A 14,475-nucleotide genomic window follows, 5' to 3' on the forward strand; every position below is an offset into this window, starting at 1 on the left:
GACTCAGGAGATGTTATCATATGCTTGTGGTCGTGTGGTCGTGCTGGTGTTGGCTGCCGGAACGTACTGTTTCAAGAACCAAGTCAGCACTTTAGTGACCTACATTGAAATTAGTGGGGGAGTATAAAAACATTGTGTAGGGCTACAGGTGCCAGTTGGTGTATCTGGGGAAAATGTAACACTGATTCACCAACTGTAACCCTTTCACGAGCGCTCTTGATGAGCACTAACACTTTAGGGCTGTGTTAACATTAATAAAGCAGTTCAAAAGAAGTTATAATACTTTTACAGCATTATTAATAATATTAATATTACTTCCTGTTAAATTCAAGAGTTAGAAAGTAGCATTATTAGAATTATAAATAATTATATTTATCTATTGTAATTAATATTTTAAAATGAAATGTATTCCTGTAGTAAAGATGAATTGCAGCCATTGCTCCAGTCTTCAGTATCACATGATCCTTCAGAAATCATTCTAATAAGCTGATTTGCTGCTCAAGAAACATTTGTTTATTATCAGTGTTTGAAATAGTTACTAAATATTTGTGTAATAGCAAGTTCATATTATATATATAATTCATATTATAAAAATCTTCACTGTTACATTTGATCAATTTAATGCATCGTTACTGTATAAATGTATTTGTACTGAACCAAACTTTTGAAAAGATTTTAACATTCCAAGTTGTATAAATAAACATTAGTTCAAATATTACAAAGACTGCATTTATAAATCAACATTAACCCAGATTAATAAATTAAAACTATTGTTCATGATACCTTGCTGTTCATACATTGATCAGAAAGATTATCAGTTGAGAAACGTTAAGATCTCAATAGGAAGGCTAGACCCATTTAGATTAGACATTTTAGGGTTTTAATGTGCATGGCCACAATCCAGCATGATGGACATGTATATGCATTAGACCACATGTACAGGTACATCTCAAAAAATTAGAATATCATGAAAAACTGCATTTTTTTGTAACATTTCAAAAAGTGAAACTTTCATATATGTTTTAGATTCATAACATGTAAAGTAAGACATTTCAAAAGTTTTTTTGTTTTAATTTTGATGATTAGAGCTTACAGCTCATGAAAGTCAAAATCCAGTATCTTAAAATATTATAATATTTCCTAAGATCAATCAAAAAAAGGAGTTGCAAAGCAGAAAAGTTCTTTAAAGTATGTTCATTTATGCACTCAATACTTTGTCAGGGCTCCTTTAGCACAAATTCCAGCGTCAGTGAGGTGTGGCATGGAAGCGATCAGCCTGTGGCACTGCTGAGGTACTATTGAGCCTTCAGCTCATCTGGATTGTTGGATTGACTGTTTCTCATCTTTCTCTTGAAAATATCCCATAGATTCCATATGGGGTTCAGGTCAGGCATGTTGGCTGGCCAATCAAGCACAGTAATATCATGGTCAGCAAACCACTTGGAAGTGGTTTTGGCAGTGTGGGCAGGTGCTAAAGTCCTGCTGGAAAAGCAAATCAGCATCTCCATAAAGCTTGTCAGCAGATGGAAGCATAAAGTACTCTAAAATCTCCTGGTAGACGGCTGCATTGACTCTGGACTAGATAAAACACAATGGACCAACACCAGCAGACGTCACGTCACCCCAAATCATCACTGACTTCGGAAACTTCACACTAGACTTCAAGCAGCTTGGATTCTGTGCCTCTGTCTTCAGTCTTCCTCCAGACTCCAGACAATTATTTCCAAATGAAATGCAAAATTTAAATTGATCTGAAAAGAGGACTTTGGACCACTGAGCAACAGTCCAGTTCTTTTCTCCACAGCCCAGGTAAGACGCTTCTGACGTTGTCTCTGGTTCAGAAGTGGTTTGGTAGCCCTTTTCCTGAAGACGTCTGAGTGTGGCGACTCTTGATGCACTGACTCCAGCTTCAGTCCACTCCTTGTGAAGCTCTCCCAAGTGTTTGAATCAGCTTTGCTTGACAGTATTCTCAAGCTTGCGGTCATCCCTGTAGCTTGTGCACCTTTTCCTATCCAAATTCTTCCTTCCAGTCAACTTTGCATTTAATATGCTTTGATACAGCACTCTGTAAACAGCCACACCTTTCAGTAATGACCCTCTGTGACTTACCCTCTTTGTGGAGGGTGTCAATGATCGTCTTCTGGATCATTGCCAAGTCAGCAGTCTTCCCCATTATTGTGGTTTCAAAGAACAAGAGATACCCTGAATTTATACTGTAGAGATGGACGTTTAATTAAACTCAAATATATTCTAATATTTTGAGATACTGGATTTTGACTTTCATGAGCTGTAAGCTCTAATCATCAAAATTAAAAAAAAACAAAAAACGTTTGAAATGTTATGAACTTTACATGTTATGAATGTAAAATATATATGAAAGTTTCACTTTTTGAAATGAACAAAATGAACTTTTTCACAATATTCAATTTTTTTAGATGCACCTGTATATGGGTCACTTTGTCTCACATTACCAGCAAAACCCCCATCTTTCCGAACCCAATCAACACATCCTGTCAAGGCTGCTGACCCATATAAAATACATCTCAGTGCACTGCTGGTGTACAAGTTATTCAGAAGTTCGCTGATGTGTACAGTATGTGGGTGAAACGTGAGAATGTGGGAGGGCACAGAATTAAGTGTCCAATTAAACATATAGTGAAACAGAAGAACATCTAATGAATAGCCTTCTAGCCCTACTTTCAGATTATATGCGGAAAAAAAAGAACTGATATTGCAAAAATACATGCATTGCAGGTTAGTCTTCACTGTCAGCGATATCAATGATCTCAAGATGACTATCTATAGTACTCTAGATTTGTCTCAATCTATGTCAAGATCAGGAAGTTCGAGGCTTTCCATGGAAGTCTCACCAGCCCATATAAACAGAAGAAGATTAGATGTAGTGCTCAGACACTTGCTGGACCAGCTCTGAAGAGCCATCAGGGAACTTACATTTTTATTCTGAAGATGCAACTCTCATTGGTGAGTTTGTCACACCAATTAATTCAACTCTAATGATGTTGTTGTTGTTTTTTAATTTAGGCAAGTGTAAGCAAGAAATAAGCTACTTGAATGTGAAATTTGACTTTCAGGACAAAAGTTTGCAAAGGCTTGTTTTTGATTCTAAAACTTTTGGGATTTGCACCGATTCGTTTTTCTAAGTGAAGACGTTTCACGTTAACTGACATTAAATTCAAGAACCCAGTATATCTCAACTCAGAAATGTCTAAAGTGACCTAAAAATGACTCACGAAGTTAAGAGCTTTTATCTTTAGGCAAACAAACTATATGAAAACAAACCATTCAAGCAACACGCTGCACTTCTCTTGGTATCCATCTCCTCAGGGTTTCAGAGCTGTGCTGCTGCTTTACCTGCTTGCCCTGTTATTAAATGGTGCTTCTTCTGGGAAAAAGTGTAAAAGAAAAAGAGAATCAACGTGTCAAATCAAAGAAAAGTATGTAATCTTGGATCCATCTCTGAACCTCTCAATGACTGCCCGCCCATCTCCAAGCAGATCTTTGTCACCATGGACATACGAGTGAGTCTTTGATCTGATAAATCGTTACAGTTGTTCACTTTAATCTCATGTGTGATATGCAGAGGATTTTGTGTATCAAATAGATGAATTGTAACAATTTGGAGTTGTTTTGAGTGGTTTGGCTAATTTGACTTTTTTATAACAGAATTTTTATAAATCTTTCAATTCAGAGAATCCTATGACGATTCACGAATCCCATCCAAAATCTCTGAGGCAAAATGTGAAAAAACAGGCTGTTTAACCAAAGATGGTGAGGAAGACTTGGGACTGGAATCTAAACCCATCTACTACCAGATCAACGTCTTGAAGAGAGTAAAGAAAAAAAATGCTATGCACTACATCCTTCAGCTGGATACTAAAGTAATTAGTTTGGGCTGTACATGCGTTCTACCCGTCGTTGTGCCTCAGAATTAGTTCTGTACTCTTACTGTATTATATATTGTGCTTCTCTAATCTGCTTACAGGTACAGCAAACTTATGACACTCTTTTGATCAGTTTTATATTTATCTTGATTAATAAAATATTTTGTAACCTTTTCTTTTTAGTTTTGCTTTATAATAGTCTGTTTCAGTGCAATAATTGTATGAATAAGACAACTTAAAATGCAAAAAACCTCGAAAATCTTTGGTTTAGTTAAGAGAAGCATTTATTAGAATTTAGTCATCTGTAAATTACAAACAGGGAGCATTTACATTCCATTTTCTCACCAAATCTGGTCGATTAACAACAATTCTCATCATTGCACATACAACGGCTCTTTTTTGATTCTGCAGACACCAACATCTAACTCCTTTATCTTCGTATAGAACGAGTAAAATAAATGACTAGAATAAAGTCCAGTGACATGCCAAAGCAAAGTGCACCATTCATATCTAAAACTATTTCCTAAATCCAAAGAGGATCTTTTTCTCACACCTGAGTGATATCATTCTTCATTTCTGAGATGCCACTACGTGTTTTCCTACTGATGAGCATCATGATACAAATATAATGATTAAAAAAAGCTAAATGTGCTTCTGAGTTGTGCTTAAAGTGTCACTGTGCTCCACTTTTAATGTATCTGAGGGGCTTTTGGATTTATAGGCATCTAGAATGTTCTAATCTAATATTCATTTGATCATATTTTTACCGCACATCGTCACAACAGGAAATGTGATAGATAAACCTCTAGCCACCTGATTACTGATGCAATAATGTATATTGTAGAAGCATACCTGAGGTTCTATGAAACCCTATATTAATATCAAATGATAATAAAGAAGCATGAGCCAAAGCCTCAGTAGATGGCACGTGTTTTGGAAAAAGATTCTTTGTGGTACTGCCATAAGTGAAAAGTGACTTTATGTTAACATTCATCTGTACTGGTTATGGAGGTTATAAAAGCATCTTTTCATCAATTTTTCTTCCTGTCCTTTTCATGTCATTTCAAAAGATCGGTTTGGTACATTCGTTCTTTTTCTCTAAAGCAACCTTCTGGGCTCTATACCAAGCAACTTAGTGCACCTTGCATTGTCATCTAGACAACATCTTTCTGTTTTTAATTATATTAAGTAGTTTTGATGTTGTTAAATCCCACAAAAGCTTGGTGTGTTGCAAATTGTCATTATCAATGTCCAATATGTCCCCTTTTTTGAGTTGTATTGGCTACCGTTTGCTTTATTTTCTCTTCACCGGTTTGATCTCCCGTGCCTATAGTCAAAGCAATCCTGCGCAGCAGGCGCTCCTCTACCGGCAGGCCTCTTCTTTCAGCTCTTTGTTCTTCCTCACCTCCTCTGCGTGTTTGTCCTAAATAGACACACAAAAGAAAACTTACTCGACCTGTGTTCATGCATGTATTAGTGTGCCTGAGGGAAGCTAAATACAGCGGCATAAACAAACTGGAGAAACAATCCACCCCTTTCTAATGCAATATTCATACTGATTCTATAATTAGACAGGGAAGGGACTCAGATGCACAAAAGGCCAGGAACCCACTGAATGTGTATTTGTCACAAAAATATGGGACACTTTATTATTATGATTATTTGATCATTTATAAATATTTTTAAATATATTCAAATATATTTTAAATATAATATTTTATATTCCGTTCTATATATTATTAATAGTTATAAATATATATTTTTAGAGAAATTATTACTTTTATTCTGTAAAGATGCATTAAATTGAACAAAATAGACAGTAAAGACATTTATAATGTTACACCAAAAAAAAAAATCTTTTTTTTTTTTTTTTATGAAATTAAAAATGTTTCTTGAGCACCAAACCATGTTACACTGAAGACTGGAGTAATGGAAAATTCACAGGAATAAGTTACATTTTAAAATGTTCCAAAATAGAAATCTTATTATAAATGGTAACAACATTTCAAAATATTACTATTTTTACTATTAACTATTACAGATTTTTATATTTTTACCATTTTTAATTGTATTTCATTACATTTTAAATTACATTTTAAAATATTCTGAATTAGAAAACAGTTATTTTAAATAATAATAATAATAATAATAATAATTTAAAAATATTATTATTTGTACCATACTTAAAAAAAAAAAATTTTTTTTTTTACTATTTTTATTATTTTTAATGAAAAAAGCAGCCTTGGTGAGCATATATCATTTTTTACTATTAACAACTACTATTTTTAAAAACATTTTTACTTAAAAAAAAAAAAAAAAAAGGGCAACCTTGATAAGCATAAGATACTTGAAACTTTTTAATTTATTTTTTAAATCCTATAAAACCCTAACGTGTGAATTTATTAGAACAATTATATGTATGAAGGTTAAAGAAAAAAAAGTTTCCATATTTTTTTTTAAGTTAAAACATTTTTTAGTAAAGTTGAATGTTTTAACTATGCATAGACAAATAAAATATATTTTCATCAGAAATTATTTATTTTTATTGTTTTAAAAATAAAGCAATTCACATTGACTAAGTGCTGTAATAAAGTACTTTACAGCCCTGCCAGTTGGTTCGTACCTTTTCCTGTAGTCTCTCCAGCATGGCGGCAAGCAAAGCCTCGCGGTTCTCTTTGTTGGCCTCCATCTTCTGCTCCAACTTTTCTTTAGCGTTCTTAATGAAGTTGTTGTTCTCCTCAAAGGCCTTCTGGATGACCTCTTTCTCATGCTCCCTCTTCTCTGCAAGATGCTTTAACATCTCAGCCTCCTGAAACTGGAGAGAAGAATATCAAAATCAGACCACAGAGAGGGGTGGTTTGGGTGTTTATTTTGGGTGTAAATTCCAACCTTCCGCCTCTCCTCAGCGGCTTCCAGTTTCTTCTGGATCTCCTCCAGTGAGGGGTCCTTACGCTGGGGCATAGATGTGTTAAGCTCAGGCACGCCGTCAAAAGAGGGGGGCTTCAGGATCACCTCAAATGCCTGGCCCGAGGCCCGCTTGTTCAACTCAATGACCTCCATATCTTTGATCACACACCAGTTGAGATCCACTGCATCTTCAAGAATGATCACACATAGAGTACAGTGAGAATCTGTATTATATTTATGATCATTGTATTATAGTGGTAGAGATGTGTCTATAAAATATAAATACCAACAATGAGTAATGTTTTATTATTTACCCTCAGCCTTGTATGTGGGATTTTCTGCAGGGTTTGAGTTGATGCAGGAGCACAAAAGTGACACTAGAGGGAGCTCCTTCACCTTGTCTCGATATGCTGTGCGGATAAACCTCAGGTAAGTACAGAATTCCATGTGAACATGAACAAACGCTTGCATTCTGTCAAACATCTTGATTATAATTGGTTTACATGCAGAAAATTAGACAATTTAAAAGTAATTAACTAATTTAAAGCAGCTGTAGGTGATTTTCAGCACATAAAATGTCTCAAATACCAGACAGATATTACTGAATTAACCGGTTCAAGTAAAGCGTTCGTACAATATTACAACAGAGATTTTGGGTTCGACTCCCATGGAATTTAATACAATTACCTTGAATACAATGTACATTGTTTAGGATTAAAGCGTCTATGATATTCTTAAATATATAAACAGTACAACAGAATCTCTTTTCGATGGCTTTAGTTTTTGTAACAAACCGTAGAAAAGTTGAAAAAAAAAACTCTAAGGCGGCTCTCGCACAAAATCAACCAATTATGTGGTTATTGGGGCGGAACTATACGTTTGCTTGACCAATGGGAGTTTGGGGGAGTGTCTAGGAAACCTGTTTGGAAACAAGTTAATTTCAAATAAATTACGTGCATTTCATATATAAGTATAACAATTTCAAATATATAATTACAACAGTAGCCTATAATGTATAGAACGTAAAAAAATAATGCATGATTACTCTGGAGATAAAAAAAAAAAACTGCCCGCTGAGCTCTCTCTTGGACATATTTTTATATTTGTACAAACTTGGCAAACAAAATGTACTTTTTTGAAATTCATTTAATGTAAAATGTAAAATCTGTTCTCATGTTTCAGCTGAAGTACAAGAGAAAAAAATCATGGACTGCAGGGGGTCTTCAAATAGCCTATTGAATTTGATTATGGAGGCTTTGGAGTTTGTAAATCAGGGAGGACTTTTGTAGCTTACCTGCCAAGGTCATGGTTATGCAGTATTGTGTGTAGTTTACAACCATTCACTCTGTCCTGTTTAGAGAGAGAGAGAAAGACAGGATTAAGAAAGGGTGTATTTTTTTTAGTCCACTGCAAGATAAAACACTCTGGCCTAGTAAATGTTTTGAAACATAAGAATTATTAACAATTAATTAAAATACAGTACATTTAAAAAAAAAAAAAAGTCAAATGCAGATCCATTGTGCATGAGATGTCTGAAAGGAGCTTGTTGTGTTGTGGCGGGACACTTGGTGAGAGAGGAGCATGAATTCAGATGAGGAGCAGCAGGGAGTGTCATGCACAATCTCTGTATTGTTACTCTGCCTCAAAGCTGCCACTTAATCAGAATACTATTTTTTTTTTAGAAAACAATAAACATTACATAAATCCTACATAAATCCTAATAAACTATGAGCAAAACTGATATATAACCTTGTGGAGAGACACCACAAAGAGAAAAGCATTGCCCTGCCCTGTTCATACACAAACACGCACTACTTTATCCAAACAGCTGCATGTATAGGTGTTTTTTCCCCACTTTTCAGTTACTGTATTTGTCACTATATTCTCACATCTCTATTACAAAACAAACTGATACGGCAGCTTTACATAATTGTTGGCCCAAATGGCATATACACATAATGTCAGGCTAAACACAGGTAAAAATCCACTCTCAAATGACTAGATTAATACAAAACACAATAATAAGTAATAAAGTCCAACCCTAATCATTACAGTCAGTGCTTATGTGTGCGAGATGCTGTTTACTGACTCTTGCCTTGGAATGACATAATCTAGTGCACTCTTGAATTATGTCATCTTTTAACACATTGGTGCATATCTATACACAGATACAGATACATTTGCAATACATTCCCATTTTAATGCATATAAAGTTGCTTGGCATACATTATAGATGACAAACAGAGCATGCTATAAGAACACGGAGTTCCCTCTAGACCTCTGGTGCGGCACATTTAGTTTTAACTCAAAGGTAACCTTTTTCATTTGAATAATCATTGAAGTCAAAACATCAGAGCAAAGCAAGTCTCCTCTCATTTGATTTTGTGTTGCCTACACTTACCCTTTCTCCTTGATGAGGTGTTGTCCCTATCGCCCCCCTCTTTCTCTTTCTGTCTGTCTCTTTCTCTCTCCCTGGTATCCTCTTTTTCACCTCCCTCTCTTTTGCTCTATGCCTGCTGCTCCTCGGATACAAGAGCTCAGCAGCATCAGCAGCACACCCCTCCTACCGCATGACATCATCTTCCAGTGCTGCTATTGGATGAGGTGAGTGGCAGAGTGTTTCTCCATCACTGTGAAGGACGGGGGTGTTAACTCTTTGTGCCTTACTGCAGGTGTCCATGCAGAATAGAGGACGGGTGTTTTCCAACACATACTGTAGATGACAAAAAGAATTACAAAAGACAGAGATTAGAATTCACTTTACTATAATATCAAAAATAATTAATATTAAGAAATATTAGTAATAATAATACAACAAAAGCAAAAACAAAACTGTATAACAAAACTATATAACAAAAATATAAATGACATTTGTATCTATTTAAAAATGTATTAAAAATGTAAATGTAAAAAATGTAAAAATAGATTATAGCCCTTGCTTCTGGATAAGTGGTTTGGAGAATGTATTTATATTATATTATATTATATTATGACAAATAATAAAAATATGAAAAAATATTTCAAAATTTATTGAGATCAGACATTGCTCTAGTGTACCTTACTTCGTATTTTCCCCCACCTGTACTTAATAGAACAGAGTTATATATTATATTATATTATGACAAGTAATAAAAATGTGAAAAAATATTTCAAAATTTATTGAGATCAGACATTGCTCTAGTGTACCTTACTTCGTATTTTTCCGCACCTGTACTTTATAGAACAGAGTTATATATTATATTATATTGATTGTACACTAATAATAAGACATATTAAATTATAAATAATAATAATACAACAAAAGCAAATACAAAAAAAAAAATTCTCCAAAATATATTATATTTCACCTAATCAAAATTATATTATATGCCCTCCTTCTCGATAAGTGACTTGGGGAATATATATTATATTATGTTTTACCCTGTATTTTCAAAATGCATAAACTGCATGTGTCACATTTGTGAACCACCGCTTCTTCTACAGAATTCCATAGCCATCCTTCAGTATATGATGTCACCCAGATATCTGTCCACAAAGAATGCAACAAGAGAAGACAAAAAATGAAGGGATGTCAGGAAGCTAGAAGGTCTAAATACATTTATTAGGGAGTGATGGACTCAAGCAAGGGGTGTGTCTCTGTACCGTACTGCAATATAATACAAACCAAATTGCTCTGACAGGAACAAGAACAATCTTCAGTCAGCCGTGGTTCTGATCTAATGATTGAAACAATGACTGGAAAGAGAGAGGGACATCATCATAATAAGAGATGTGATGATATAATTTAGGCATCAGTGTAGTGTAGTTTTTTTTTTTTTTTGCATACAGCATGGACTAAAAGTATTATTTGATTTAACATGCTGCTAATCATATGTAAATACATATTTTGTATTAATTAGACAAAGTCAAAATAAAAGCATTTTTACCAGTGGTCTTAGACTTTCCGACCCAACTGAATATCTTCTGAATATGCCACACCACTTAGGATCTGGACCCCAGAGACTCACATGTGATTCTGCATGTGTCTCCAGGTGCTGTCTGTGTATTGATCTTAGGGGAAGGGAACAGTGGAAGCATAATGAATAAAAACCCTAATTAAATCCCACTGAGGTGTGACAGAAATTAGACAGTTACTGTAAGCACAGTCTCACTCTCTCAGCTCTGCACACATTCACTGTGAATAGTTTGGGATTAAAAACACCTGCTCTTTTTTATATTGAAATATTAAATATTCTGCCCACTACTGTACATTTCAGCCTATTAAAGCATATCAACACACTCCTCTTATGGTTTACTCTGACACAAAGCATGACTCATAAGGTACAGCTGTGAATATGCTATCTGACATCATCCTGTGCCTTCTGATAGTTTCGTATAGTATTTCGTATTTTCGTATAGTTTGTACTTTTATCTTCTATTTTTTAGTTTGTATAGGGTAAATATTTATGTGAAGCATTTGTATAGTTTGTATTTTTTATCCTTTATTCTCTTAGTTTGTATAGGGTAAATACTTATATATAGTATACTTATAGTTAAATCTGTCAGTAGGTTAGTTGTGTATAGGTTTATAGTGTTTTATTTTTTATTTATTTATTTTTTCCTCATTTTTGTATGTCTGTATTTATGTAGCACCGTGGTCCTGCGAGGCACGACATTTCGTTCCACTGTATGACAATAAAGCTCAACTTGAACTTGAACTTGATGACTTCACCCACATATATTGATTCTACTTGACCAATTAGATAGCATCTTTAAATCCAATTGCAGTGGCTTTCAGTAAATAATTAATTTTTTTATTGTTTACAATTTTCATAGTCAGCCAAACCACATTTCTCTACTACTTCAAAACTCTACTCAGCCTGGTAATTTCTTCTGGTTATGAAGTTTTTTTTTTTTTTCAACATTTCTCTGTTTCTGCAGTGTTTAGATTGAGATCCCTAATCAGAGAAATGACACCGGTGATGTAATGGGACTGGACAGCATTGGACATCGAGAGAGAGAAAGGGAGGGAGAAAGACTGATAGGATAAGATTAAAGGGCAGGAAATGGATTATTCCCCCCCTTAGACATTTGTAATTAAAACAGGGGGATGTTAATGCATACTAAATAAGCCTTTTCTTTTGATCTTTACCCAGACTTCGGCTATATGCAAAGCTGGAAATTATGAAAGCAAAGAGTATTTGCAAAGGAACATCTCAAACTATAACAAATTCTGGAACCCTATAGAGGCTTTTCACACAAAACGCATATTTAATTTAAAAAATGTGAGACGTGGACAGTGGAATGACCAAAAAAAAAACCAAAGTCTCAAGACATTTTTAAAAAAAGTGACGCTAGCTATAATGATAACAATACACACCACAACTATAACGATAATAACAGATGAACCATATCGGTGAATCCTTTCCAGAACAATTTTTTACCAGCTGTTGGTGCAACTTGCATCCATCGCTTCCATCTAGTGTGTGTTTACATAGGAAAACAATGAAAAAGTAGTGCAGTGGAATGGTAAAATTAGTTATGTGTGAGTAGTCACTAGGAAATTTTTACACTACTTGATATTAACCATCCCCTCCATCCCATGTTTTTACCACTCTTGGACCTGTTGACATGCCAGATGCTCTCTTCTCTAGTTTCAGGCTTGTTGCCATGGACACAGTCTTGCACCATCTACTGTCTGGAAATTATTGACAGCTTTAAATTATTGGCAGCTTTGTTACAGAGTTTTAAATGTCTGAAATCATGAAACCGACCGGAAACTTTTCTAAGGTAATTCTGGGGCCAACACAAACATCAGCCTATTTGTTTCAGTTGTGGTTGAACCAAATGTATCGTAATAATGAAAAATAAAAAATAAACTGACTGAAAAGGTCACTTATAGGCCTGGACTTTATTAAATCAGAACCATTTACTCTAGGTGGTTAACCTCAGATAAAGTGGAATTCTCTACTATCCCTGTTCTGCAAATATTTACATTTACATTTAGTCATTTAGCAGACGCTTTTATCCAAAGTAACTTACACATGAGGACAACAGAAGCAATCAAAACCAACAAAAGAGCAATAACATGCAAGTGCTGTGACAGGTCTCGGATAGCCTAACGCAGTACATGTAGCAAGCTGTGTTTAAAAAAAAAAAAAAAAATGAGTAGATAGAATATAGAAAAAATAGAAACCTAGTTTTTTTTTTTAAGAAACAAGTAGATAGAATAGAAAAAAGAAAGCTAGCGTCAGTTTTTCAAGAAAAGCTAGCAGTTAGAGAATAAATATGCAATTGATAGAGGTTTTTTTTAAATAAAAAGAAGACAGATAGAAAAATAGAATTAGAGTTGAGAGGGTCAAATAAATAGATTTGATAAAGATGGAAGAGATGTGTTTTTAGCCGTTTCTTGAAGATGGCTAAGGATTCAGCTGCTCGGATAGAGTTGGGCAGGTCATTCCACCAGGTGGGAACAGTTAATGAAAAAGTCAGTGAAAGTAATTTTGTGCCCCTTTGGGATGGCACAATAATGCGTCGTTCACTTGCAGAAAGCAAGCTTCTAGAGGGCACATAGGTCTGAAGTACTAAATTTAGGTAAAGGGGTGCAGAGCCAGAGGTGGTTTTATAGGCAAACATTAAAGCCTTGAATTTTATGCGAGCAGCTATTAGTAGCCAGTACAAATTGATGAACAGGTGTGACGTGCGTTCTTTTCGGCTCATTAAAGATTAATCTTGCAGCGGCATTTTGGACTAATTGTAGAGGTTTGATGGAATTGGCTGGAACTGGCTTGCAATTGTCAAGTCTGGACAGAACAAGAACTTGAACAAGGAGTTGTGAAGCATGTTCCGAGAGAAAGGGCCTGATTTTCCTAATATTGTATAAAGCAAATCTGCGGGACTGGGCAGTTTTAGCAATGTGGTCTGAGAAATTCAACTTATTGTCAATCACAACTCCAAGGTTTCTGGCTGTTTTTGAAGGAGTTATGGTTGATGAGCCTAACTGGAAGGTGAAATTGTGATGAAGTGATGGGTTTGCTGAAACTACAAGCAGTTCTGTCTTAGCTAGGTTGAGTTGAAGGTGATGGTCCTTCATCCAGTAAGAAATGTCTGTTAGACATGCTGAGATGCGAGCAGCTATCGTTGGATCATCAGGATGGAATGAGAGGTAGAGCCGAGTATCATCAGCATAGCAGTGATATGAAAAGCCATGTTTCTGAATGACAGAACCTAGTGATGACATGTAGACAGAGAAGAGAAGTGGTCCAAGAACTGAGCCCTGAGGCACCCCAGTAGCTAGATGTTGCGATTTGGATACCTCACCTCTCCAAGATACCTTGAAGGACCTATTTGAGAGGTAAGACTCAAACCACTGGAGTGTGGTTCCTGAGATGCCCTTTCTCAATAGGGTTGACAGGAGGACTTGTGAAGACTTAGATGCCGTTCTTGCAAGTCTTAGGGCTTCAACAACTGAGAGCAAGGCAGTTTCGGTCGAATGTCCACTTTTGAAGCCAGATTGGTTGCTGTCCAGGAGGTTGTTCTGTGTGAGAAAGGCAGAGACTTGGTTGAACACAACTCGTTGAAGTGTGTTTGCAATGAAAGGTAGAAGGGAAACCGGTCTATAGTTCCCTAAAAGAGTTGGTTTAAGAGTGGGTTTCTTTAGAAGTGGCAAAAAGAAGTTTCTTTAGTG

The 14,475-nt window shown here is 35.3% G+C and overlaps 1 protein-coding gene across 1 annotated transcript; it reads right to left on the reverse strand.

Moving 5' to 3' along the window:
• Nucleotides 1–4,171: 4,171 nt before the first annotated feature.
• On the reverse strand, nt 4,172–9,331 carry LOC306879898 (stathmin-4-like). Its single transcript, XM_079433132.1, has 6 exons — nt 9,211–9,331; nt 8,104–8,159; nt 7,124–7,219; nt 6,792–6,997; nt 6,526–6,717; nt 4,172–5,325 (listed from the first exon to the last, which is right to left on the reverse strand). The coding sequence occupies exons 2-6, from the start codon at nt 8,147–8,149 to the stop codon at nt 5,266–5,268; spliced, it is 600 nt and encodes a 199-aa protein (XP_079289258.1). The 5' UTR covers nt 8,150–8,159; nt 9,211–9,331; the 3' UTR covers nt 4,172–5,265.
• Between the last annotated feature and the right edge of the window lie 5,144 nt (nt 9,332–14,475).

The sequence above is a fragment of the Barbus barbus genome, assembly GCF_936440315.1.
Source record: "Barbus barbus genome assembly, chromosome: 14".
NCBI lineage: Eukaryota > Metazoa > Chordata > Actinopteri > Cypriniformes > Cyprinidae > Barbus > Barbus barbus.

What these genes read in the sequence shown, in the direction of transcription:
- LOC306879898 (XM_079433132.1), bottom strand. Translation starts at nt 8,149, where the DNA reads ATGGTTGTAAACTACACACAATACTGCATAACCATGACCTTGGCAG. An exon ending in CCGCTGAGGAGAGGCGGAAG is followed by an intron (nt 6,718 to 6,791) that starts GTTGGAATTTAC and finishes TCTTCTCTCCAG; the next exon opens with TTTCAGGAGGCTGAGATGTT. An exon ending in TGGAGAGACTACAGGAAAAG is followed by an intron (nt 5,326 to 6,525) that starts GTACGAACCAAC and finishes GTGTCTATTTAG; the next exon opens with GACAAACACGCAGAGGAGGT.